At 41.0% G+C, this 25,998-nt stretch overlaps 4 protein-coding genes across 6 annotated transcripts; 2 read left to right on the forward strand and 2 right to left on the reverse strand.

Moving 5' to 3' along the window:
* Positions 1-17: 17 nt before the first annotated feature.
* Positions 18-7,028, reverse strand: lrrc41 (leucine rich repeat containing 41). The gene is made up of 10 exons (XM_042056388.1): positions 6,585-7,028; positions 6,376-6,462; positions 6,200-6,270; positions 5,330-6,083; positions 4,803-5,039; positions 4,412-4,567; positions 963-1,061; positions 722-850; positions 565-637; positions 18-381 (listed from the first exon to the last, which is right to left on the reverse strand). Exons 1-10 carry the CDS (start codon positions 6,691-6,693, stop codon positions 150-152), a joined length of 1,947 nt encoding a protein of 648 aa, XP_041912322.1. The 5' UTR covers positions 6,694-7,028; the 3' UTR covers positions 18-149.
* On the forward strand, positions 6,964-11,604 carry LOC121677588 (retinol dehydrogenase 13-like). 2 transcript variants are annotated; one of them, XM_042056390.1, is made up of 7 exons: positions 6,964-7,071; positions 7,411-7,529; positions 8,316-8,471; positions 8,754-8,858; positions 8,967-9,179; positions 9,480-9,581; positions 9,703-11,604. In XM_042056390.1, exons 1-7 carry the CDS (start codon positions 7,001-7,003, stop codon positions 10,035-10,037), a joined length of 1,101 nt encoding a protein of 366 aa, XP_041912324.1. In that variant the 5' UTR covers positions 6,964-7,000; the 3' UTR covers positions 10,038-11,604. The 2 variants fall into 2 exon arrangements, with proteins under 2 accessions (XP_041912324.1, XP_041912325.1); XM_042056391.1 differs by having other exon boundaries at positions 6,991-7,231.
* A 172-nt stretch (positions 11,605-11,776) lies between these two features.
* Positions 11,777-13,921, reverse strand: LOC121677589 (cytochrome b-c1 complex subunit 6, mitochondrial). 2 transcript variants are annotated; one of them, XM_042056393.1, is made up of 4 exons: positions 13,631-13,921; positions 12,678-12,716; positions 12,419-12,577; positions 11,777-12,034 (listed from the first exon to the last, which is right to left on the reverse strand). In XM_042056393.1, exons 1-4 carry the CDS (start codon positions 13,673-13,675, stop codon positions 12,002-12,004), a joined length of 276 nt encoding a protein of 91 aa, XP_041912327.1. In that variant the 5' UTR covers positions 13,676-13,921; the 3' UTR covers positions 11,777-12,001. The 2 variants fall into 2 exon arrangements, with proteins under 2 accessions (XP_041912327.1, XP_041912328.1); XM_042056394.1 differs by having other exon boundaries at positions 12,678-12,713; positions 13,631-13,919.
* LOC121677587 (vitamin D3 hydroxylase-associated protein) lies at positions 12,944-22,886 on the forward strand. The gene is made up of 16 exons (XM_042056389.1): positions 12,944-13,171; positions 14,657-14,835; positions 15,081-15,194; positions 15,932-16,072; positions 17,113-17,246; positions 17,764-17,970; positions 18,311-18,351; positions 18,580-18,704; positions 19,039-19,164; positions 19,575-19,672; positions 19,800-19,899; positions 20,603-20,646; positions 20,758-20,797; positions 20,928-21,036; positions 21,540-21,685; positions 22,132-22,886. Exons 1-16 carry the CDS (start codon positions 13,102-13,104, stop codon positions 22,252-22,254), a joined length of 1,797 nt encoding a protein of 598 aa, XP_041912323.1. The 5' UTR covers positions 12,944-13,101; the 3' UTR covers positions 22,255-22,886.
* Positions 22,887-25,998: the final 3,112 nt, after the last annotated feature.

A 25,998-nucleotide genomic window follows, 5' to 3' on the forward strand; every position in this document is an offset into this window, starting at 1 on the left:
CACTGCTCTTCCATAAATGACAATCCAAGTAAAAATGATTTATTCATGTTTTCTTCAAACACGTACAAAAATTAGATGCTGAAAATGTGCACCGTTCCAACTTCCACGTCTGCTGTAGACTCGGTTTGGCCACAGCACAGTGGCCCTGGTTACATCATACTAATGTGATCTGCCATGGTGGACCTGGAGTCCCAGCTGTCTGTGAGTATGTGGCAGAAGGGAATGAGAGACCTCAGCGCTCGCTCCTTCACATCCTGATCCCGGTCCAATGGGTTTAACCGGAGGTCCAGAATCAGTCTCGAACTGGGGTGGTGGGACCTCTTATGTAAACTCAGTAAGGTGCTGAACTCAAGCAGGTCAGCAGGCAAGATGTAATTTGAGCTGTGTAAAGATATACTGTATATAAAACCCTTTCAACATCAATAGGAAACCCAAAGAAAAGTAATTTGCCACTATATGCACTCGTTAACAGTAAAAAAAAAAATCTCTTAGTGAAAATCAGATTATTATTATGATACGATTGATAATATTTTTTAAATATACAATAATGTCTGTCTGTCTTACCTGAGATCCAGTTTCAGTATACTGCTTGGAGAGTTTCCTGAGAATAGTTCTGCTAAATCTTTCACACTTTTGGCTGTTGGACGAAAACATCTTTAGTTTATTGTATTACTGACATTAAGTGATTCTGGTCAGGATCAAGTAGGGGCTGACATCTTACCCAGTCGATTTTCAGGCAGTGCAAGAGACTGTAGAGAACACAGCCCCTTGAGTGTCTTCACAAAGGGCACAAGAAAGTCTTCATTCGTAGTGCATTTGTCAAGTAGCTGACAGTCTTTCAAGCATATGTCTGTGGTTATGAACAAACATTATGTCAAATGTTGTCATCAGCAGTATTCAGCAATAAAGTAGTTTAATTTGTTACTACCAATCTTCCCAAACTTCTTTTAACCAAAAATTACCTTGCAGCAAAGAGTTCTCCAAGAGATGAAGAATTTCACAATGACAGCTGGCCAAATTGATGTCATCCAATGTAAGTGACTTCAAGGTTTTATTTGACTCTAAAAAATGAGAATGCACAAAATATACAGTAAACAAAATGATTCATACCCCTCATATTGATCTAATGTTGATTTTGTCTTTATCATTATGCTTGTTCTGACTGAAAATGACGATGCCAAAAAGTTGTAAGACAATGTGGTAGAAAGCATTTTCACCTTTTTTTTTAATTGTTATGAAAAATGCCATGTCAAACTATTCATACCCTCATACCCTTTTTTAAATAATCTTTGAAACCTCTTTAAATCATAATGGAAACATCTTTAAATCATCTTTCACAGCTTTCAAACTGGTTCTTATACCTACCAAGCCTCTCAATGTCTCCACAATGATTGTACACCGCACCTTTTTAGCAGCAATCCGGGATTTAAGGCAGGAACGATTCTTTTCCATCACTCTGGCCTTGCGTTCACTTTTTTGACGGATTGAGGTCTGGAGTCTGGCTGGGCCACTCTAAGTGAGCACAAGGCCAGAGTGATGGCAAACAATCGTTCCTACCTCAAAACACTGACTGCTGTTAATAAGATGCGGTCTAGAATCATTATGGAGACATGGAGAGGCTAGGTAGGTACTACTGTATATGAACCATTTTGAGAGCTGTTAATGCAAATAAAGATGTTTCCATTGACTATTTAAAAAGGGTATGAATATTTTTGGACAAGCCACTTTTCATAAAAATGTTAAAAAGATGAAAACGCTTCTTTTTTATCCATTTTTCTCCCATATTGTCTTACGAACTTTTGGCATGTGGTCATTTTCAGCCAGAACAATCATATTGGTCAATATTAAATCAATATTTGCCAGTGGTATGAATCATTTTGTTCTTAACTGTAATTAAGGTTTAAAGTATTCAAGATGGCTGGCTACACCAATATTCTTGGCCTGACCTAACAATCCAGTATGTGTCAACTGTCACATTAAAAAGTGGGAAAGTAAAGATCATTACTTAGTACTTGGCAAGAATAACACATAGATAAATAATCAGTCATTACACTGAGAAGGGAAGCGTTAGGGACTGTTCATTATTTATAAACGGGGCCACCGGAGGGATTTTGAGTGCTTCAATCAAAAGTTGCATGACCCTCCCCTGCCTGTCAGAATATTTTCAACGACCCTCCAGCAGTATTTTCAAATAAGACATGACCCTCCCCGGCTAATTGTCGATACCTTCCGCCCACGCTTTTAAGCGCTATGAAAACACATCGGCTTAGGCTACCGTTCTAAATTCAACCTCTGCTTTCTGATCTTACACATCGCACTTCACCAAGATGGTGGCCATTTCAGTAGCATTGTTGTAACATTGTTGTGGAAACACAATAAGCATGGAAACTAAATGCACACTTCCTGCAACTGCATTAGCCTACTTGAAATAAGTTACTCATCTAGTATTCACATGAAATAAAACAATAAAACATTGAGACCATTCAACAAAGCACACTGGGTAATAACAAATTCAACACATGAACTTGTTGCTATGGACTCGTCTCTAGGCTTACTCAGTCATTGTAAAGCTGCCTAAGCTGAACATTATCCAAAACTCAATTTCTCAGACAAGCGTCAATTTGGGAGCTTGCTACCTTCCTTCCTTCTCAAATGACTTGAAAAGGCCGTTTGCACAATTTCACAAATAATCACAGGGACCGAAAAATACCTAACATGCCAACTTTTTCCGGGTTTATCATTTTAACTTTTCCCCACTGTCTTGCCGTTTTAATTATTTTCCCGTAGAATATCCCATATTACTGTAATACTCTCATAACATTAGTCCTGCATTCTGGCCTGTCTCTGTGTTGTCCTGTTGTTACCCCTTGCCCTTCCAGTGAAACAGATGTATTCAAATCATCGTTTTGCTTGCTTGAATGCGAACTCAGAGTGATGTTAACCTAGGCTTATTTTAGTTAACGACGTGGTTGTCGTGAGCGCACGATTGGCGCTTGCAGTGTTCGGCCGTAGGCTATGTCTACGTGTGCACCTGCCTGGCAGGGATGGATTACTGCACGGGCCTACCGGGCCCAGGCCCAGGGGCCCAAGGGGTCAGGGGGCCCTGAAGCCCAAGCCTTCGCATGGAATCATTGCCTCAATATCAACAAATCAGGATGTAGGCTATGAATCTGATTGAATTTAGTATTGGCCATCCCCAAAATGCACCAGAATACAGGAAATCACATCAAACAAATAAAAAAAACAAAAAACCCTCCCACATATACGACAATTACTGGGGGGCCCTTAATACATCTGGGCCCAGGGGCCCGAAAGTTCATAATCCGCCCATGCTGCCAGGCTACTCAGCTAGCCTACGAGTAGACAAAGAATTCCCCCTGTATATTCACTCCAAGTTGGCCTACCATAACTTACCAACTTTACACTGTAGACCATAAACTGGCTATTTATATGACCAATGTATTTGTTCAACTTTATGAAGCAGAATTACGCACTGCTACTTGGAACGTAACACATTTTTGTTGGCAGGAGAGAGAATGACAGCGATTAACAAATTGCACTTGTTGCTAATTACCAATAAATAGGGCCTACTATATATTTTTTTGCAAACAACAAAAACAGAAAGGATGGAGACAGCAAAGCTAGAGATGGGCAGGAACAAGGTCAATTGGTAGAAATGCTTGTCAAAACGTTAGGAGCTGGATGTGTGGATGAATGAAGCACAAGTATGCTTTATGTTAAGCATGCACACTGTTTAAAGTTAGGCTACACGGTAAACTACAAGTAAACCAAAGTTAAATTGAGCTTTTTTAGGGCAGGATAAAGTTGACCAAATGGATATAGGCTGTTAGGCATGAATAAAGTAGGGTACTTTGTTGCTCCAACCCTTCAAAAGTTAATGGGGACGAATGTTGACATTTTCCGTATTTTGCGTGAGAAACCCGGGAAATCTCCCTTATTTTCATTGTTCAATGTTGACAGAGCTATGGAACGAAAGAGAACATTATATGGCGACAGAAATCAACAATCAAACAAGCCACTTTGATTTTTTGCTGTTTTCATTAATACAAAAGATGGGTGACCCCCACCCCCCCCCTCCTAGACAAAAAAAAAAAGTTAGGTGACCCTCCCCTTAATAAATAATAAAAAGACATGACCCTCCCCTATTTTCCTCCGGTGGACCCGTTTATAAATAACGAACAGTCCCTTACTGAGATTTTTGATATGAGCTCAATGGCTGATCAAATTACACCCTTTCCTTCCATGCTCTTGAAGCAATGTGCATAGCAAAGACTACAGGCACCAGATATTTGTGAGCACACACAGAACATATAGCTAGATGACTGTGAGGAGCAGTTCACTGAAATTTTAAAAGCGTACTGAATAAAGTTCATGGTTCAGACAAGCTTACCTGCCAGTGTGCTGAGTATAGGTGAAGCCGGGTGGATCCCTGACACATGGAGACTGCGGAGATTTGGTGTTTGTCTCAGTGTAGTCAGAAGGCCCTCCATATCTACTTGAACTTTTCCATGGGAAGATTTCACTGACAGCTTCTCCAATAAAAACACTGTCAAAGGGACAGAGAGATACACTCTTCAGATCAAAGTAAGGTTTTTTAAGGACGGTTACATTTTCTACAAAGACCAATATCTTGAATATCCAGCAGTTATGAGAGTTGTTTATTTAAAGTGAAAAGAAAGTTTGTAATTGTTTGAGATCATGTAATCTATAGTGAGCACTTAAAACATACACAACCAGAATCTTGAAGGCCTTTAATAACATAACTATATGCCTTACTATACCTTTAGGTTCTAGTGGCTTCAGGGCCCTCATAGGTATAAGTTTGTTGCATGAGCCTGGTGCTGGAGGGAAGACGTCCAGAGAGAGAGACCTAAGTGAGGGGCAGGCCTCCAAAACTGCATCAACAGGCGTGTGGTCGTTAACAGCCATGGAAAGATCTTGGAGGATGCAGCCTGGCTTGCTACACAACATCTGGAGAGAATTCACCAACACCTGCAGATCAGAGTCCTTGAACAGTCCTGCAAAAAAGCACCAGACTTATCAACAAGACTTGATAAGTCTATCACCACCAGGCTATCAACAGCAAGACTTGTCAACATTGTCAATTGCATAATTTACAAGAATATTTTTGGGGCTTTTTGTCTCTATTTCGATTGGACAGTGAAGAGTGACAGGAAGCACTTGGACCCAAATGTGGTAAAAATGCTACCATTTTTGCCACAGCTTCCCTATCGATTGATATTTCTACAAATATCTTATCAGAATGAAACTTTGTTTCTATATGTTTGTGAACACTTTCATGACATACTCTCATTGTGAAGATGAAGGGTGTGCAGACAGCGCCAGAAGGGTAGGGATGGTGACACCACATTAATGATTTCAAAGGGGGTCACTTGCATGTCAAGCGAGTTTATCTGTCCTTTTGGGCATATGGGGCCACACTTAGGCAGAAACGTGTCACAGGGGAATTCCGTGGGCATGTCCCAGAGCCAAGTAATCCTCCGACGTTTACATGCCACCTCCTCCATGGCAGTGCCACTGCGCTGGAGGCCAGTGGAGCTGGCGTCTGAACCACAGGGCTGTGTGACCTGGATGCTGGAGGAGGTGCCTGCAACAGGCAGCTCAACGGACTCCTGGCTTAAATGGAGTGGTCCCACTCCATCAGGTCTTCTACACCTGGTGGTAATCCAGTTCTGAAGATCAAGACCATAGCATCGTCCCATCTCGACGTCCTTCACAGAGCCGTGGTCGAGGAGGCGATGGAGGATGTACAGCAAGTCTTTCTCCACTCCAGTCCATGGACTCCAACGATCTAGCAGCTTGAGACACCCTGCTCCTCTCTCTAGCTCAGATAAGATGGGCTTAAGCTCCGCAGAAGCTAGCCGGCACACCTTCCTGGACACGACTGACAGAGTCTGGACATAGGAGACAGTCATGGAGAGGACAGTCTGCTCACTGAGGTTTGACAGATACTTTTTGTCCCCTCTGTTGTGTGTGTACAGGGCTACATGGAAGAGCCTCTCCAGGGATTTCTGTTTCCAGTCACAATAAGGCTGAGAAACCTTAAGTGAGAAAAACAAAATAGAAGTAAGTAAATTAGTAAATTAATTCACTAATTTAACCAAAGTGTTGTTAGGTCGACTGTATCAAATGGTAATTTTAGTAGCTGCTAGCATACCATTGGTCTGCAACGCCAAGTCTTGACCAGATCTTTGAATATGAATTCCCACACAAATGACGTGGAAATTCCTTGGAGAGAAGAAAATATAAGATCACAGGCACATTAGTGTCAAATACAGTAACGTTAACATCACCGTTGTTCTAAATAAACAAATGATGCTAAAAATCAATCACCTTTGCTTTGAACTGCTGACTCAATTCTGTCGAGGTAAACGATGTTAAGATGAGGAAGAATGTCTTTAAGAAGGCTGGCCGGTAAATCTAGATAGAATTGAGTCCAAAATAAGGGTTATAAGGGTGTTAAATTCCTCGTGTTATCACTGTTGCAGTAGTAGTTAACTAAGTATATGTGACACACAATAGCTTTGCATATTGGCACCTACCCGAAATCCTTTCCTCAAGAACAGACATATGCTGACAAACAAGTTTGATACATGTTTGAACCAGGCTTTCAACAGCTGCAGATTTTCCACTTGTTTCCACTTTAGCCATTGTGAAGCCAATTTCCAGAGAGTTTACTAGTCCAACCTAACCTATTCATTCGGCGATTCTCGCTAGCTAACAATCTGAGTTAGCTAGCCAGTTTAGAAAGACCTAGCTAAACCATTTTTCTCTGCCCTAATAAACTGATGTAGGTGACAAGAAGTAAATGTTCTTTCGACGTTGTCCACTCCATGGTAAGACATGAGACTCCTAGTAAATGTTATTAAACCCTTTAGCATTGCAATCAGTCAGACTTGACTTGGGGTAGTCTTCCCAAACCATAGCCATCAACCACTGCTCGTATACATCGGCGCACATGCAACTCTACGTCATCCAGAGACGACGGAAATTGCTGCAAGTGCTCATGGCAGTAGGAGTAGTATTGCGGTAAATCAGTTTTATAAGCCTTACAGTGGGACTATTTAACATTGACCTATTACTGTCAAACCCGTAACCATTGGTCTGCTAGTGTTGTCTGTAATATGAGCAAATACATTCTCCCCGTGTCAGTGTTTGGCACGGCGTTTGGCTGTGCGGTTCTCCTTCAGTAAGTAAACAATGTCAACATGATTCTGACAGTCACCTTAGGATGATGCTGCTGCACATGAACTGGTTGAGCATGTCAGTTTTAAGTTAAAGTCGTCTGATTTTACATAGTGGTTTTGGTTGAGAAAAATGACTTCACAGACTTTGGTTGTGAAAGGTGACCTTTAAATTCTTCTTAAGGAATTATGTTACTGGGGGTCCATGTCCATCTAAAGCCAAGATCCCTGGGAAGACCATTGTCATCACAGGTGCTAACACAGGCATTGGCAAGGAGACTGCCCGGGAGTTGGCCAGGAGAGGTGGGTTGGTTGACATAGCAAAGACATTGTGGCGATGCCTCCTTCAACTTTATTTATCCCAAGGGGCAATTTGCATACAGTGGCCACTAGGGTTGCAGGGTTGCGTCCTACCCACTGTGTTAATAAGCAAGCAAGGCTCCTAGGTCTCTTTTAGGGATAACACTAGTGACTGACCATTAGAACTGATTATGGTAGGCCCACCCTGCATGCACGACTGGGGAAATGATATGGGTTCTGTCCATATGGCTTATGCACTGATGGATTTGTTTCCAGAGTTTATCTAGGAACTCTGCTTGCTTAAGTAGCCTCTAGTATTACTACAATTGAATTGACCTGTAGTCAGAATTAGAACCCTATAAAACTAAACGCTAGCCTACATATAAGGAAACAGCTGGACTGAAAGTCTCTCCACGCCTTCTGACTCAGAACACAAGAACATGAGTTTGCAGAATTTGCAGACTTACGTTGCAGCTTTGTCTTGTGTGGCCCCTTGTACCCTTGGCTTCGTCAGTTTCTCCCAGCATTAATGCATGGTTGCTTGTGACACAGTGAGTAGGATGCATGGCTGCACCTGTCAAAGGGTATACAAGCTTATAAACCCAAAGGGGGTTAGGGGGAGGGCCTAAAGGGAATTTATTCTCCAACCACCTTTCAACCGGTTCAACCTGCAGAGGGCATCAGAACATCAAAACTTCATGAAATCAATAGTACAAGTAGGTTTGAAAAGCAGTTTAGTATTTAACATTGCAATTCATATTGATATTGTCATGTCAACTTTGTAAACAGGTGGCAGGATTATTATGGGATGTCGTGACATGGAGAAGTGTGAAGCAGCAGCTCGTGAGATCAGAGGAAAGACACTGAACAAACATGTGTATGCCAGACACATTGACCTCGCCTCCATCAAATCTATAAAGGCTTTTGTCCAAAAGATCAAGGAGGGTGAGACGTATGTTGATAACTAAACACACCATGAGTGATTCATTGTGATGTTGATACATGTACAGTCATGGCCAAACATTTTTGGCAGAGACACAAATGTTGTGTGTGCAAACTTTGCAGCTTCAGTTTTTGTGGTGGCGATTCACATTGTTAATCGCTGCATTATATTGTGCAGAGTGATCAGATGCATATTACCAGTAATGCATTGCAAATAGGTCATAATTGTTCATCAGTATAGATGTGAAATATGTTTAATGTCTCTGTGTCTTATGTTTTTTTAAGAGGAGGAACATGTGGATGTGTTAATAAATAATGCAGGAGTAATGCGCTGTCCGGCATGGAAGACAGAAGATGGATTTGACATGCAGTTTGGGGTCAACTATCTCGGTAAGATGGTTGGTGAAATTGGAAATTGGCAAGCATGCATTTTTCCTCACACTGAAGCATAAACATGTACATACATAAATTTATGCATATGCTACACGTCTTTCATAGGTCACTTCCTGTTGACCAATCTCCTACTGGATAAGCTGAAAGCATCCACCCCTAGCAGGATCATTAACCTGTCATCTGTGGCTCATGTCACTGGGGAGGTGGACTTCGATGACCTGAACTGGGACCGCCGAAAGTTTGACACGAGGAAAGCATACAGCCAGAGCAAACTTGCTATTGTACTCTTCACACGAGAGCTTGCTAAGAGATTAGAGGGTATGTGTCAGGGCTGTGCAATTAATGAAATTTATGAATTGTCAATTATGACTTCCAACGATTATGAAAACAGCATTATCAAAATATTACAATTATATTATATTATTATTTTGCTGCATTTTGTTTTGCAACAATGCTTTTGTTTGTTTGGAAATCCAGTGCACCCCTTTGCTTTGCAGTGTAGCTAGCTATTGTATTAACTTTTTTGTATGCATTTTTTATTTGCTTTGTCAATATACAGTTATATTTGAGAGGGAACAGCAAAACAACAGTTATCTTCTTTTCCATTCTTTTGTGTAGGTACTGGTGTTACTGTCAATGTCTTACATCCAGGAGTAGTTGGCACAGACTTGGGGAGACACACCGGCATGCACCAGTCACAGCTTTCCAGCACAGTGCTTTGTGAGTAAGAATAGCTATGTGTGTAAAGAAGAGACATAGCATGTTTATACATAACACAAATACTGTATGAGTGTGATGTTTAGTCCTTTCATCATATTGCTTTTCTGTTTTGTGTGTGCAGCACCGTTTTTCTACTTGTTTGTGAAGTCTCCCACACTTGGGGCTCAGTCTAGTGTCTACCTAGCCGTTGCTAAGGAGTTGGAGGGTATTTCTGGCCGTTACTATGATGTGATGACTGAGAAGGATCCGGCCCCACAGGCACTTGATGAGAGAATGTCTGAGCGACTGTGGAATGCCAGTGTCGCACTGCTGGGACTCAATGGACAAACAGTCTCACATGCACATCCTACGTCTCAGAGTGCCATAGCAACAGTGTCTCCTGAACTCACTGGGAATCCAGTCTTTACCACCACAACATCTGAGCCAGTCAAATCGACATGTTTGGACAAGCCCTAATCCAGTTTGAACTCAGGAGCATTCTCACATTGTGGAAATGTACTACACATATCACACCAAAATAAATATGGTCTTCATCATCACTATATGTTAATTCTAAGTCAAACCCTCCATAAGGGCTTACTATAGGTGCAGTCTGTAACTCTAATCAAATACACTTTTTGTCAAATTCAGGGAATTCATCTTCTTTAAGATGAATGTGTGAATCAATGTAATATCCTGGAGGCTAAAATCAACATTTTTGCTAGGCTGTAGAGAGATTGTGATTTTTTAACCATCTTACCAAACTCCACTGCAAATTGTTTATCCTGGAATGTCTTAATTATGACTGCTGCTGCTGAAATTTGACATGCCGTATCACTGGCACAGTATTTGCATTGCACACACCATTTATTACAATTACACCAATAGGGGGCACTGCAACTTTCATATTTTAATACCTGCTTGGTGTCCTATGATCACTGTTTGTGGTGTAGGTGCTCTAAACACACACAAACACTCACACTCAAGCACATACATGCATGCAGACACTCACACTCACACAAATATTAAGATGCACACACAGGCACACAAATGTTTGTAGACATTCACACACACAGGGAATTGTCTTACTGAATCACTGCATGTGAAAACTCACACATACACCTAGGCACAGACCCAGGTAAACACAAACTGGCAAAAATCTAGACATACCACTGCATAATGGCAGTAGTATACTTCTTCATTGCAGATTGACTTTCATTTGTCTTTGTCTGTTTTTATAGACCTGTCTTAATGAGGTACTGCATGCCTCGTTGTTGTGACCTTTTCTAGACAATGTGAGGATGTGATGTGGTGGTTTTAGAACATGTATATTTTTGTACAAGACTTGGACATGGACATGGTATGCGGTTGCCTAAATCTATTTTTTTGTAATTTTCTGACCTTAACAAAACAGATCAGACCCATGTTTTATGTAATATGATAGACATTTTCAAACCACTCAGTAGCTTATTTACCTGGGACAACGTCTAATATGTTTTTTGTAGATTTCCAAACAATGGGCTGGATAGCAGTTAATTGGGCCAACAGAGGCAGTAGTCACCTGAATTTCACAACTTGGGGTGAACGGCATTACAAATAACATCACATGAACTTATGAATTCTTAATATAAGGATTAATTTCATATTCATGTGAGGAAAGGACAATATCTAGATATGGAGGCTTAAGTCATCTTTATTGATCAGTTTGCAAGGGAAAGGGCTTTTCATTCATTCTCACTGCCTCACCACACTGGGAGCAGTGTAGTATTGCCATGCACAATACCACCTGAGGCAGGTGGAGTTAACTGCCTAGCTTAAGCAATAATGTAGTGGTCATTACACAAATTACCACTTACATTACACAAAAAGTATTTAGGTCAGCTCTGTGTTTAGATTAGGCAACATAACTCAAGGTATTGGAATAACAAACTATGAGTTATTGGAAAATGCTAAGACTTTACAGAGTTTGACCTGAGGTAAAAATAGCAAGAGTGGGGAACTTAATTTCAGATCTTGATACAATCCTTCCTGATAAGTTTCAAAATGAAAAACCTCCCCCTACACAACCTGAAAACAATTACCACAGAGATGACACGGTTTATAAATACACTTGTTTAAAAAGAAGTCATCAGAGTATGCTGAAATGGCATGTTGAGACAAAAGCTGCCCTTTTGAGACTCCAATAACTGTAATGAAATGCTTTCAGTGGAGCTTAATAAAATTAACTGTCTTTATTTGTGGTTATCCAACACTGATAGTTTCAATCATTCTCTGAAGTCTGCATGACATTAGATAACATTTTATTCACAATATTCACATGAATACAGCATCCCTGGCAACAAATAATTTTTACAGGGAGGCTTCCGTACAATAATAAATGTGAGCAAAGCATCTGTTTCTTAGATAAATGGACATCAACTTGCAGTAGTGGGATGTTGAGATTATTTCACGGAATGGAAAACCTTGTGTGCCACCTGAAAAGAGAGAGCAAGAGAAAATCAAACATTATTCCGAATATGTATTGATCACTGATTCAGTTTGTAAACACCAAAAGCTATTTAATTGAACAAAACTCATCTTTTGGTGTTTCTTGATGTCAATACAAAATGCCATCACATTTCATAATGAAAGCCACTAGTCTTGAACTAAAACCAATTTGACCTCATTATAGATTTGCCATTTTTGTTTCCATTGCTTTAATGTGTAGCATTACTTTGCACTTCTTGTCCCACAGGGTTGAGCATCCCTGAGACTAATAATAAGTATGCCACAGCTTCAGTGGATTAGAGAAGCCAGCAGGCAGCATACAAAAAACAAGATTATAATCTCAAAACAAAAATGTTCATCAAACTACTCACACAGTGGTCACGAGCATGGAGGAAATCGAACAGTTCCTCTGTGCAGTCCTCCTCAGTCGACCGTGACGCCACTCTGTTTTCACATGCCTCCAGCCGTTCGCGTGCGTGGACGCAGTGTGCAGTCTGCTCACATTTCTCCCTGACGGTGTCTAGGGGGTCCTGGTCAGATAAGGATAATGGTTGAGTTCCACTCAGATGGCCCTAATAGGTGATTTTCTTACAAGGTCACTGGATGACAATTTATAAGTGTAACACTTACCACCATGTCTTCCTCTTCCTCTTCTTCTTCCTCCTCCTCCTTTTAACACAGATATGAACATAAAAGGAGGAACATTAGCATATATTACAGATGTTTACATCCAGCAGCACATGTCATTTACAGCGCTAATCCTCCATGATAATAGAATCCTCGACCTTCGTGTTGGCACTTAGTTATACTTGGATGACAGACACACGTACATCAGTGTATCAAGCAAAGATTCGTAGCGCTCTAGAATCTTTGGGATCAAGAGTGTTGGCGAAAACATCGCTAACCAGCTTCGACATTTAACTCGAAGAACGCACGTCTGTAATCAACGTTCACAGATGACTAGCAGCTACTAATAATAATGATGTAGAAATGCTCCCACAGTAGTGCTAACCTCTTCTTTAAGCAACATTTTTGTTTTAAAACTTCTTGAAGAATGAAAGAGCACTCTTTAGGTTACCCCGCCAGGTTCTTCTTAACCTTCCTGCGATGGAAAACCATAAAGAGTAGGTCCCACATCGTATGCTAACATCAGAGGATTATTCTAGAGTCTCTAACGTTTTCACGAGGACAATGTAGCTTCGAGGACAATGTAGCTACCTAGAAGCTAGCTAGCTAACCAGCGATAGCTTCTTGGAGAAGTTAGACACCCTGGGTATATACCCTGAGACCTCATACTGTTACTTAACAGAATAGCTTTATTTACTAAAACTTAGTCGTGGCGATATCTTACTCATTTTTATGTTACTAAGATGTTACAGAATAAAAATTGCTTATTGAATCCATGTCCATGACGTCTAGAAAATCCACTGACAACCTGCTATCTAGCTAACATTAGCTCCCGAGATAGCAATGCTAATCAGGTTACGTTAGCTGGAATCCTCCAGTTTCGTGGTTAACCGACCATACAATGGCAATAATGTCAACTGGAAATATGCCGCCACACAAATAAGTCAATCACATACCTCATCTGGGTCTCCGTTCAAAATCATCTTCTCTTCATAGACCATGATTGCAGTTGTTGCGTCCCTAGCTAACCCGACGAGACCAGAGTAGCCGCTGTTACGATATGTCGAAGGACAGTGTGACACTTCAAGAGACGAAAATTCTTCTTCTCTCTAGTCTAGAAATTAATTGTAAGCTGCCATCTAGAGGCGTGGAATTCAAACAGGACTGGAGACATGTTTTAGGGGGTTGCCAGACATGACTTAAATAAGCCGTTTGGACCCAGAAAAAACAATGCAAATAAACAAACTAGCTCTACATTCAATGTTTAACACCAATGCAGCCTCTCAAACTGATGATACACAAGGCAACAATGTTGCTAGGCAGTGTTCCTGAGTATTGTTGTTCCGGCATATTCCCATTGATATTGGGGAACTTTGTTTTTCTTTTTTAGAGAACTTTAATCATCAGTATGAAAATTGCCATGATCACTCAATCTGAAACCATCAAACTGGTTATGTGGTTGTTAGCCACATTGCCCAAAAAGTTGCTCCATGTATCATCACCTTCAGACGACAAAGAACCCACAAATCTGAAGGCTAAGTAATCAACCAAAAAAACAAAGGGCATATTTTGCATACAAAAATACAAAATATTCTACAAAAAATTGCCCACAAAAGATAATAACATATGCTCGGATAATGTAACATCTGCTCTGTGCCTATTTATTGGCAACTGTTTATCTGCTTGAATGTAGGCTTAACAATCTACATTTAAACCCCTGACTGGAGGAAAACATTTATAATCTTGTTAGGATGTGAAATAGACTTCAAAACAGACATATTCAATATTAATTACAAAATATCTGTGGTCTCCTCAGAGTTTGATTTGTTTAGATTATTTTTGTCATTATCTGGCAACGTGTGAGAGACTGCTAGGACTTCCGCTGTTCACCACCACCACCCGCTAAACTTGCAGTGGACAGCTGATATCTAAATACAACTTGCACGGTGTCACAATGGAGTGGACGGAACTTTCTCTTTCAGAAATGGATCCAACTTGTATATCAGTTCTGGCCGCTACAGCAGGCGGAGGTGCTTTACTGCTGTTCTTCATGAGATACTGCAACAGTCAGCGAATGAAACTTAAAATTCGCAAAGCCAGATCAAGACGAGATGCATCGCTCCAGCAAGCTGAGCAGGTGGTTCAGCAGTTCAGTACCACAGTAAGGAATGCTTTTCTTAGAGCTGTCAGAATCATTATAACAAATGCAGTAGCCAATGACTCTGTAACCTTAGTACAGAAGACAGAGTGTTTAAGAGTGCTATTTGTATGTGCTGCATAGTTCCTAGGTAACCTAGGTATGCATTAGAGTGGACCTGAGACATTTGAGGCTATAGCCACCTGAATGAAAGTGTATTGAGATACAGTACATACATAATATTTATTTCTGATTTCTATTGCCCTCAGAAATCTGATTCTGAAAATGCACATATTGTCTCACTGTCTATGACAGAATTGACAAAAAGACTACAAGAAGGTTCTTTGAGCCCACGTGCAGTTCTCCATGCATATATGGAAAAGGTAACATATTACTGATTATCTTTTGATTATCTTTAACCCTTAAAGGAGTACCGTCAGAATGTTGGGAAATTAACATTCTAAAGAATATCTGGGTTCATTGAATTCAACATAGAATTTTAGAACCTTCAATTGTTGCGGAACTTAGAATGTTCAAAAACCTACACCTTTAAGGGTTAACCCAGAGCCATATAAAGGTACCTTTATATGGCTCTGGGTTAACCTGTTGAGGAGTGAATTCTTTAAGACAATGCCATTCCCCAGAGAGTGAATTATTTTCCTGGCACCTTCTAGAATTCTACGTGAACGTTCTAGTTTCAGTGTTCTTGGCAGAAATGTCCCTGAAGGTAATTGTTGCGTCATGGTATAGAACCTTTTTCGAAAACATTCTAATCACATATTTGTGATCGTACTCCCACCCACCTGCATCTGATCACATATTTGTGACCGTACTCCTCAACAGGTTAAATTATTCTTTGAATTTCCCATGAAGTGTTTTTATTATTCTTGCATAGTGGTCTACATGGTTTGTAAGGCATGGTAGCCTTCAGCTAGCACATTGCTTGTGTTTGGTATGATTGGTTCCCAACTTTGACTAACCTTGCATAGTTTGCAAATCATTAACTGAAATATCCTCTTCACTGGTATTACTTAAGACACAGGGATATTGCATAGGGTGTTTTTTTCAGCCTCAACATATGTCTGTGTTCAGTCATGAAATACTGTACTTTGATTCCCAGGCACTGGAGGTGAATAAGAGACTGAATTGTGCCACAGATTTTCTACTGGAGAGCCAGCAACAATTATTGAACATAGAGAACTGCAGAGGTGGCCTTCTTTATGGCGTCCCTGTCAGTATCAAAGATAACGTGGGATATAAGGTAGGTTGCTACAGAAAAGGCAATAACAGTTCAACATGAGAGAATTCTGAAAGCAGGTTTGCATGTTGGGACCACAAAAGAAATGTCCCTTCAAGTAATGTCTCGAAATGCTAGATTTACATTTCCTCTTAATAGGCCTGTTTTTCCAGAACTTTTAGTAGGACAAGATGGCGTAGAAACCTCACTAAGCCTCTGATGAATAGACTTGTTGCGCAAGCATTTCTTGAATTTCTGTTATTTTGATAATGCCAAGATGGGGCTTCAAAGTTGACATCTGATCACCAATTCTGCACAAAATCATTGATGTTGTTTTCTCTACAACACAAATGTGCAGAGGAAGATAGACCTATGAACTATTCAAAACAAACTAACAGACTCTGAAATCGTTTATAGGTTTTCAGTAGTTAACAATGAATGATGGTACTTTTCTTACATCAATTCCAGTTACACATCAATGTCTATCACTAACTGTCCATCTATGTCCATCATTGTCCATCACCAGTAATGTATAGCATGTGAATGCACCATTACAGGTATCCAGATGTAAACATCACACTATGCTATGAGGCTGTAGAATTGCAGTCTGGGGGATCAATCACTCTAAAATGATCCAACCCTCCAATCTATCCATTATCCTCGCATCAACTCTGTATCAGCAGTCTCCTACAATAGTTTTGCTTTGCAGTGCAGCACAAAATGGATTGCGGAGCAAATTGTCCGTGCCTAGAAAAATCTGGGTGCTACTGACCACTGGAGTACAAAAAGTGTTTGTCTTCAGTGATGCATGTTCTGCTGTTTTTCTACTCTAATGCTACAGAGAAAAAGAAACAGAATATGGAGTGACCGTTTAGTGGGAACGAGGAGGAATGAAAATGTTTAAAATATACTATTTCAGATGTCCAATCCATTGGATACTACTTTGCATTAAACAACACATTTTTACTATTTTGAAAGGGCCAGATGTGAAAATTCGAATTGCACTGTTAATATCTTCATTAAAATGAAGCATGCTCTAATGTCCGTAATTTGTCTTTGGCCAGGGTCATGACTCCACGTGTGGAGTGCTTGGTAAGGTGGATGACCCCGCTGAGGATGACTGTGTGGTGGTGACAGTGCTGAAAAGACAGGGAGCAATTCCCTTTGTCAAGACCAACATCCCTCAAGGCCTTCTCAAGTAGGTCATTATCACATGAAGGAGTGCACTGTTTTTTTACACAAATGTGCTACCTTCTTGTTCTGCATGTACATACCTAAATGAATCAGAATAGTGGATGGGAATAATAGTAATACAATCAGTTGTGATTGTTGTGGCCATTAGTGTCAGATTTGCTGCAGCAACCCTCAAAAGTGGTTAGAATTGCAGTTATTTTGAGAATAGTGATGAATCCTTGAATATGTGAAAACACAAGACCACTCAAGGACTGATCATGATCGATGAAAACTTTTTTTTCTATCGTCTTTCAAGTTATTCTATCCTTTCTCTTTTTTATTCACGGCTACAATGGCAGTGTCAAATGAAGTTGAAAAGTTATGTAATATTTCTTGAACAGTATGCAATTATGTGACCTTTGTTACTTCCAAGTGTACACCTCACACCTCAAAAGTATAATAAAAGATGTTATAATACTGACTTTCTCAATTTTCAGTCCTCTCTTCTGTAATTGCTATATTGCCTGCTTGCTTTGTTTCAGCTATGACTGCAGTAATCCATTGTATGGGCAGAGCCTTAACCCCCGTAACCTTCAGAAGACTCCAGGTGGCTCTTCTGGGGGGGAGGGCGCACTCATTGGAGGGGGCGGCTCCATCCTGGGAATCGGGACAGACATCGGAGGAAGTATCCGCATCCCATCTTCGTTCTGTGGGATATGTGGCCTCAAGCCAACATCGAACAGAATCAGGTGGGTGTCTTCTCTGTTTGGACATTCGTGAGAGTACTGTTGGACACAAGCCCTTTTCAGTCTTCCAAATCCTGCCCCCCCATTCCATTTTACAATTCTCTCCAGATTTGAAATGTAATGTTTTTTTATTCATAAGATAAGTTAGAGAATGTATACATGTTTATGAGCTACATACTGTAGATGTGTACTAGTGTGAGTAGGTGCATCATTGTGCATTGTGAGTAATTGTGTGCATGTGTGTTAGCTCACGTGGTTATCACATTTTCATTGGGCAGAGGCACAGGGCTTTTATTGTTTTGTGTGATCGTCATGTGATTCCAGTCTTTTATCTGTTGTGCAGCCTACGTGGCCTAAGTTCCGTCTGCCGTGGACAGAAATCAGGTCAGTTTGTACACAATCGCCTAAACCCAAGTTTATGGTCATTTGGTAGAGAGCCTTACAAAAGGGACTTCCAGTCACTCTACAAAATGTATTCACCAACATGCACAATAAAATCCATATTACATACAGAAATAATACAAACATGCAATAGTAGTTCACTATGGAAAACACATACAACTATACAACCAGGCCATTTGTATAGCTATCTAACCACTCGTTTATGCTTAGTGCTGTCTGCCATTGGGCCCATGGCCAGAGACGTTGACAGTCTGGCCCTGTGCATGAAGGCTTTGCTGTGTGAGGACATGTTTGTCTTGGATCCCACTGTGCCACCCATGCCCTTTAATGAGAAGGTACTGCTCTGAACAGAACCAGCAGAACTCCCCTTAATGGTCCTCATTTACAGGGTTGGGGGTATTGGGGCATTTAGGGCATTGGGGGTAATTGGGGCAGTTATGAATGCTCTTTGCATCCATATGATTTACTTGTTTGTACAGCATATAGTGTGCATGTCATGTGAGAGCTGATTATAATGTCTGTGTCTCTTTTTATATACATGCCACCTTACCTGCTTTCATAAGTTTGCATACAGCATCATGTTTAGCCTGTAGGTCATCTGCAATAGCATTAACATGTTACAAATATTCTTTTGCATCCAACTGAAGCTATTGTCTTGGTGTCTCATAGGTGTACTTAAGCACCAAACGGCTTCGGATTGGCTACTATGAGAATGATGGCTACCAAATGCCCTCGCCCAGTATGAAACGGGCCTTTAGGGAGACTAAGGAGTTGCTGGAAAGAGCAGGGCACACGGTACGTCTCCCAGTCAGCAGAGCACCCTACCATAAGTGTTTATTCCACCCTCTCACCCTCTCTCTCTCTGATGTCCTCTAAAGAGTCCATTACAAACCCACTCATGTGATGGACACATGATTTTACACTATATGTTTACTGTGATTTTACTGCTTTCACACGCTGCAATAAGGTTGCAGGTAGCAAGATGGCTACTCAGCTACTTATATTTTATATTTATATCAAAAGGTAGATTGTTTGTTTAGTTAACTGGTCAAAAGGAGTGTCTCTGCTCCTCTGTAGTAGCCATCAAAGGTCCTTGTCATGTAAATACAGATATAACCAAGTGTTTCTTTATTTGTAATCCTTAATCTATTATGGGAATTATCATTCCAGTTTAGAAACCTTACACTACTCTCATTTCTCTTCAGTTTGTGCCGTTCACTCCACCACAAATTGTCTATGCTATGCATGAGCTGGTGGTGAAAGGCATTCTTGCTGATGGAGCTGAGACACTGCTTGGTAGTGTGTGAGTACCACATTATGACAGCATTGACCTATACTCTATTTTGGTGTTTCTTTTCCTATGAGATGATGGAGTGTTTTACCTAATTGATTCGATTGATTGATCATGGGTTTGTGGTTCATTATTGCAGGAAAGATGGACCTGTTGACCCATGTTTGTTGCCCCAGATCATACCATACCGTCTCCCACGCTGGCTGAAGAAAACCTTGTCAGTCATCCTCCGGCCAATTGTAAGTTAGATCTTGTGCATATTCAAGGTTTATAGCTGAGTGGTGGTTATTTGGATCAACCACAAAATGTGAAACTTTTGACTTTTCACATTTTGTGGTTGATCCAGAATACCACCACTAAGTTATAAACTTTGGTTGCAAGTGCACAGTTTTATATTATCTTGGTTTTAAAGGATAATTTGTCTATGTGCAATTTAGCTTGCAAAGGAGTCAGTAGCCCCATTTACATGGACAGTTTGTTTTGTCATTCCGATTAAACTCTTCCGAATTAAAATTCATGTAATTTGTTTACGTGGAGTACATTCTAGTCTGATCAGGTGCTGACAAGCGCTTTAGAATCTTTGATCGGAATAGCCATTGCTGCTTTGCTTTTACTTGTGAAGCTACAGCGGGCAACCCAATTGACTGTAAACATGGCTGTTCAATCAGAATAAGAACGGAATACACCACCCCTTTCATTCTGATTAAAATTCCAATTGGATAGGCAGTTTTATTCCGATCAAGGTGTTTATATGTGTCATTTTTTTCCTATTGAGCCATTATTCCAATTCAAATCAGATTAAAAGTATTCATGTTAACCCACCTAGTGTTCATAGGAATTGTGAGTTATTAAAATAAAATCAACCAAAACAAAAAAATGAACCAAATTCTAACTACAAAAAAAAATAAAATGTCATCTGTATAATTTGTTTCCTCCTTTTAGTTCCCTCGCATTGCCGCCAGCTTGGGTGGCACGGCTGGAGTCAGGTGCGGTGGATTTGTCTCTGCCTTTTAGGAAATGCACTTGTACTTGTTTTCATTTTTTAGAGTCAGGTTGTTCACAGTCAGGTCTAATCTTTGACGTCTCTGTTCCTAAAGCTCTGTAGCAGATCTATGGAGACAACACACCAGTGTTGAGGTAAAAGGATGTATTTATTTTACACCATGACAATAATGCTACCTCCGTGATCACATTTTTTTCTAAAATGGCAGGCAGGCTGGTTTTTGGTTTTGTCAAGGAACTGAGTCTGTGTGTCCTGTGTTTTCAGGATTACACCTATGAGTTCATGTCTGAATGGCGGAGACTGAAGATGGATGTGCTGCTCACTCCAATGCTTGGGCCAGCTTATAATTTCAACTACTGTGGAAAGCTCACCAGTATGGCCAATTCTCCCCCTTTCACCTCTCCAGTAGATCCCTTTTTTATATCAGTCTAACAGCTTGGCATGCCAGCTGTGTTTTACTTAATTTCCTTATCTTGCTTGAGAGATTAGCTTATTGTGACCAGATCACTGCAACACAGCAGGCCAAAGACAAGCATATTTACCTACCATGCTTTCATGCCACACATTGATCATTTGCCCAGCAACGGCATGCACTCAGTGTTGCGTGTCTCCACTGTAGCACAGTTACCTATTGGTGACCCTTTAAAATAATGATTTTGAGACACCACAAAAGCAAGTGATTTAGAAATGTCCATTGTTCTCTTTAGACTTGTAATTCTGTTCCAAAACCTTTTATGTCAGACATCCATATTTTTTTCACTCTTTTAATCATCGACCGCTGTGGGAAGTACCCAAACAATAATACAAGGTATTTAACATATTTTTCTGTTTATAACTGAAATCTTTGTCCTCATGTGTACCTGTGCTCTATCTCAGGTGCTCTCTCCTACACAACGCTGTATAACCTTCTGAATTTCCCCGCGGGAGTGGTGCCAGTGTCCATGGTAACGGCAGATGACGAGGCCCAGCTCGAGAGCCATAAGGGCAACTTTGGGGACCCATTTGACAAGTTATTTGTCAAGGTTGGTTTTAGGGGGGTGGAATGGGGACACAAATGTAGTATGTTTACACAGAAGTCCATGCCAGCTTCATTAGAACGATTAGATCCAACGATGATAGGTGCCATCATGGGACAGTTGCAAAACAGGTTAGAAGCCTTGCCAAATATTAACCTACTAATAGTTTAAATTAATTAGATTTAAATTGTTGCATACCAGACTTTGAATTAATGTCAATATTGCAGATGAACTGGGGTATAATAATAAGGGAAATAAGGGAAATATAGACACTTCCAGTTATAGCCACCAGGTGGCAACACATCCCCAGTGGTTTCAACCTGGTGTTCTGTCCCTCAGCATGAGACCCTATTCAGTCTAGATTCCTTTGGTATCAGATATCTGAGTTTTTTAACATGATGAAATGTTATGATGACTTCTATAATTGTGTGTGTGTGTGTGTGTGTGTGTAGGCGTTGAGAGATGCCGTAGGACTTCCAGTTGCAGTGCAGTGTGTGGCTCTCCCCTGGCAAGAGGAACTCTGTCTTCGCTTCATGAGAGAGGTGGAACAGCTAGTTAAAGAGAGAAGGAAGTGAAGTCACACCACTACAGCTATAGTGCCTTATAGAACAGTCACACTGAATCCATGATTACTTTGTACACAGTAAATTTAGACTGATATAAGAACTAGATGTAAGAAGTGGTTAACATGAGAAGAGGACCATGTAAATAAGACCTATCACTTTAGACTGATGAATTTCATGTTATATTTATACTAGAAATCTTTCTTAACAAAGCATTGTTTGTAAGAGTTTAAGAGTTTACACTATCCTATGTAAACTATCCTATTTTTCTTGACATTGATACCTCTCATAACGCACATTGTATAGCACTCTGTTTCATTCCAAATTATTTTGTAGCTGTTATAGGGCAGGATTTTGATTTAATTGATAAAACATTTCTCATGCCATGAGAAAATGTTTAAATTTAAAATAATGAACAGATAGATAATACAGTACTCTCAAATGTGATACTTTAAATATTTAAATTGAAATGCTGCAGCATCAATTAAGGTATCATTTGGTTGATAGGCCTATGGCTACTAATTTAGTGATCGCCAGGGAAAAAAAAAAAAAAAACACTCCTCTGACAAGACCTCTGTATTTCAACTAATTGAATTTCATTTAATTCACAGTGAACTAATAAATACAAAACCATGGTCAAATAACATAAGTGTCATAATTACAATCATACACTTTACTATCTTTGTGTTCATATGTTAGTGTTTTATCTGTATTTTTTGTATATTCACAATGGAGTTGGGGGAGGGGGGGGGGGATGGTCATACAACTTAATTCGACATAAATTGATGTTTTCTAAATAGTTTCGTCCGTCCGGCTGTTCATTGCGAAGCTATTCATTTATGGCTGGTGCTTTCATAAGAGATGATGTCTTATTTTCCTCACTCTCCCCCCCTCTTTAGCGCCTCTCGTGCGCTAGGCTACTTGTCTGCCTGACACAGTCAATGGAGCGTGAATAGGTATACTAATATTAACAGGAGCAATTGTGTTCCTCAGTGTCGTAATGATAAGAGGAGGCAGGGCTCCACCTCCCGAGCTCCGGTTGGAAAACGAAAACGACCCGCACGTCGTTTGCTCTGACTCGCCGGTGGCGGCGGGCGGAGAGCGCGCGAGTGCGCGTGTATTACGGTGGGGCGGACGGGCGAGAATAGGATATTTTTCCTCGCCTTGCGCTCCTCGCTCTTTCATTTCCGTGCCACAGATGAGTGGAGATCATTTGCAGCGCGCTTGTGAGTGATTACTGTACCGCTGGCAGGGCTGGCGTACCGCTGCAACTGTTTAGAGATGCCATAGTTGGACTTAATGACACATAGCTTACAGTGGCGAGCCCAGTTTGCCATGCCGGCATCTAGTGATTACCCTGGCATATTGTAAATATGTGTTTCCGTTGGGTTTTACATAAATTTACATTTTTTCCTCAACTCCCATGGGATGGAAGACCATTAAGGGCAAAGTGTTTTTTCCTGCTATCATTGTTTTTGCACCCTCTCTTTCCCTAGCTCCTATGTGCCGCAATATTAGCCAAGATAGCCTATTCTATATACCACTTTCAGCATGGTGGAATAGACTTGAGTTTATTATCAAAATTACTGTTATTACTGCTATATCAGTATTACAAATAGTTTAAGCGCATAGAGAATGGAAAATGTTTAGGTGGCGGGAGTGGGAGTTATAGCTAATTGCAGGCCTGTTGGTCTGAAAATACCATGGTGTTTGCAAATAATCATCATTGTATATGACTCACACACACACATATACACTCAGCGGTTCCTCTGTGAGCTGTTCGCTAATTGAGATCCATTTATCCTTATAGGATGGTAAATTAAGCAGAATTATGGAATTATGGAAGGTCTAAAAGGTTTATAGCAGCATGATTCTGTTGAAAAATATCTGACTTTGATTTATTCAAGAACTTAACAGATGATTTTCACAAGATTAAAACATGATTCATAGGATCAAAGACCTCATGTTGGATAACCTGACTTGAGAGTGGTTAGGTGCGCAACACATCTGGGTAGGTATTCTAGGTACCCTACAGGAGAATCTTTTAGAACCTTCTAGGGTCTAGGTTCTTGAAGAACCTGTCTACCTCATAAGTGTAGATCTAATTTATAATTGTGAATTCGTGACCCCATTTAACATTCCTGTGATCATCTAATGAGAGCAGTTTGCTTGTCTGTATTTCGGTAAAAGTTGTCAAACAGGATGTCAAACGAGTTGACGTAGTCAGCAGATGCGCCTGCTGGATCCACAAAGTAGACATCACGCCGGCAGCTCTGTCAATGTAACGTCTCATTAATAAAAGACCAGGACCCTCCATTCGCTTCCACCTCAGGACATAAGATAAGGCACTTTAAAAGCCATTGCAAGGCACTCACAGCCGACTTGCGAGCAACCACATAAAGGAAGATATCCCCTCAACTAAACTAGGATCATTCTCTCTTAATGTGTCATTTTAGGGGCCACAGAGCCACCAGGTCCTAATGGTTGAAGGTAATAACGTTTGTCACAGCAAGACTCCTGCCTCCCCAGATGATAAAAGTGACATTTCCTCCCTGATGCATCCGAGAAGCCACTTTCAGGAGGACATCAGGGAGAGAAAACACTGGCAGCTTTGGAAAATCTGCTCCATTTCACCTGCCATTACACCTCGATGGAGGAGAAAGAAGGAGAGAGAGAGAGAGAGAGAGAGAGAGAGAAATAGAGAGCGAGTTTGTAATGGGAGGATGGGAGAAGGTAAGAGATGGGGTCTGTTCTTCAAGCCGCAAAATGAAGACATGGCGCCTGTTCAAGCCAGAGATTAAGAGAGCGCTGATACAGGGACCCAGGCATACCGACACAAACTGTGCTACATCCTCCTCACAGCGGACTTTGCAGCTGTGAGTGTGTGTGTGTGTGTGTGTGTGTGAGAGAGAGAGAGAGAGAGAGTGTGCTCACGCATTAAAGTCTGTCTGTGTATGGCAGGATTAGGCGATAAAATGATGATTTCGGAGATTCTGTGACTCAACAATTACCTCATCCAGGTTTTGCCGAGGCTTCGGCGTCTCTTATCCTTTCAAATGAAAAGCGCACCCTCTGGACAAGTCCCCCGCACCCCTGCAAGACTTCTGCGCTTCTTCGTCTCTCTTTTGTGGCCCCCCTGGTCACCCCCACCCCCTCTCTCGTCACCGCGTCACCAGCACTCCCACTGTGCATCTGCTAGGTCTGAGGTTTCCTTTCTTCCCCATGCTGGCTCACTTGCCCCGCGGCCCTTATAACCAAATTGGTTTACATTGGAGAGATAAATGCTGTGCAAATGCGCTTAAAGACGTACAGTAAAAAATGCAGACAGTGCGTGTCAGGATTATCGCCCAAGTCGGAGAGGGGGGGGGGAGGGAGAAAGGAGAGTGTTTCTGCCGCACAAAAGCTGAAGAGCCAGAGTGAAGCCTGCAGATACAGCCCGTCTCATCCACTTCGCTGGAGAAGGAGAAAAAGAGAGAGGAGTGGGGTTGGGGGGGGGGGGGGGGTCGTGTGGGGGATTTAAACATTTGCATGCCAGTCTGTAATTCCTGGAATTATATAACTTGTGGCCAACAATCGGGAATGTCCTGTGTCCGCTGTGAAAGTATTGTTTTGCTCGGGTGAGTGGAGTGGAGAGACAGGTCGGCGGCAGAGCCAGGAAGGATGATGCTTCAGCGAGAACGTGGAGCGAGAAAGAGAGAGAGAGAGAGAAAGAGAGAGAGAGAGAGAGAGAAAACGGTCCTCGTGTCAAACCCAGCT

Source organism: Alosa sapidissima, chromosome 12 (assembly GCF_018492685.1).
Source record: "Alosa sapidissima isolate fAloSap1 chromosome 12, fAloSap1.pri, whole genome shotgun sequence".
NCBI lineage: Eukaryota > Metazoa > Chordata > Actinopteri > Clupeiformes > Clupeidae > Alosa > Alosa sapidissima.

What these genes read in the sequence shown, in the direction of transcription:
- lrrc41 (XM_042056388.1), bottom strand. Translation starts at nt 6,693, where the DNA reads ATGGCTAAAGTGGAAACAAGTGGAAAATCTGCAGCTGTTGAAAGCCTG. An exon ending in TCTTGAGGAAAGGATTTCGG is followed by an intron (nt 6,463 to 6,584) that starts GTAGGTGCCAAT and finishes AATTCTATCTAG; the next exon opens with ATTTACCGGCCAGCCTTCTT. An exon ending in CCTTCATCTTCACAATGAGA is followed by an intron (nt 5,040 to 5,329) that starts GTATGTCATGAA and finishes GCTTTTTTGCAG; the next exon opens with GACTGTTCAAGGACTCTGAT.
- LOC121677588 (XM_042056390.1), top strand. Translation starts at nt 7,001, where the DNA reads ATGCAACTCTACGTCATCCAGAGACGACGGAAATTGCTGCAAGTGCTC. An exon ending in TGTCCAAAAGATCAAGGAGG is followed by an intron (nt 8,472 to 8,753) that starts GTGAGACGTATG and finishes TGTTTTTTTAAG; the next exon opens with AGGAGGAACATGTGGATGTG. An exon ending in GTTTGGGGTCAACTATCTCG is followed by an intron (nt 8,859 to 8,966) that starts GTAAGATGGTTG and finishes CGTCTTTCATAG; the next exon opens with GTCACTTCCTGTTGACCAAT.
- LOC121677587 (XM_042056389.1), top strand. Translation starts at nt 13,102, where the DNA reads ATGAAAGAGCACTCTTTAGGTTACCCCGCCAGGTTCTTCTTAACCTTC. An exon ending in TGGAAAGAGCAGGGCACACG is followed by an intron (nt 19,165 to 19,574) that starts GTACGTCTCCCA and finishes ATTTCTCTTCAG; the next exon opens with TTTGTGCCGTTCACTCCACC. An exon ending in GGTGGCACGGCTGGAGTCAG is followed by an intron (nt 20,647 to 20,757) that starts GTGCGGTGGATT and finishes CTGTTCCTAAAG; the next exon opens with CTCTGTAGCAGATCTATGGA.
- LOC121677589 (XM_042056393.1), bottom strand. Translation starts at nt 13,675, where the DNA reads ATGGTCTATGAAGAGAAGATGATTTTGAACGGAGACCCAGATGAG. An exon ending in TGAACGGAGACCCAGATGAG is followed by an intron (nt 12,717 to 13,630) that starts GTATGTGATTGA and finishes CTGTGTTAAAAG; the next exon opens with GAGGAGGAGGAAGAAGAAGA. An exon ending in AGGAAGAGGAAGACATGGTG is followed by an intron (nt 12,578 to 12,677) that starts GTAAGTGTTACA and finishes TTATCTGACCAG; the next exon opens with GACCCCCTAGACACCGTCAG.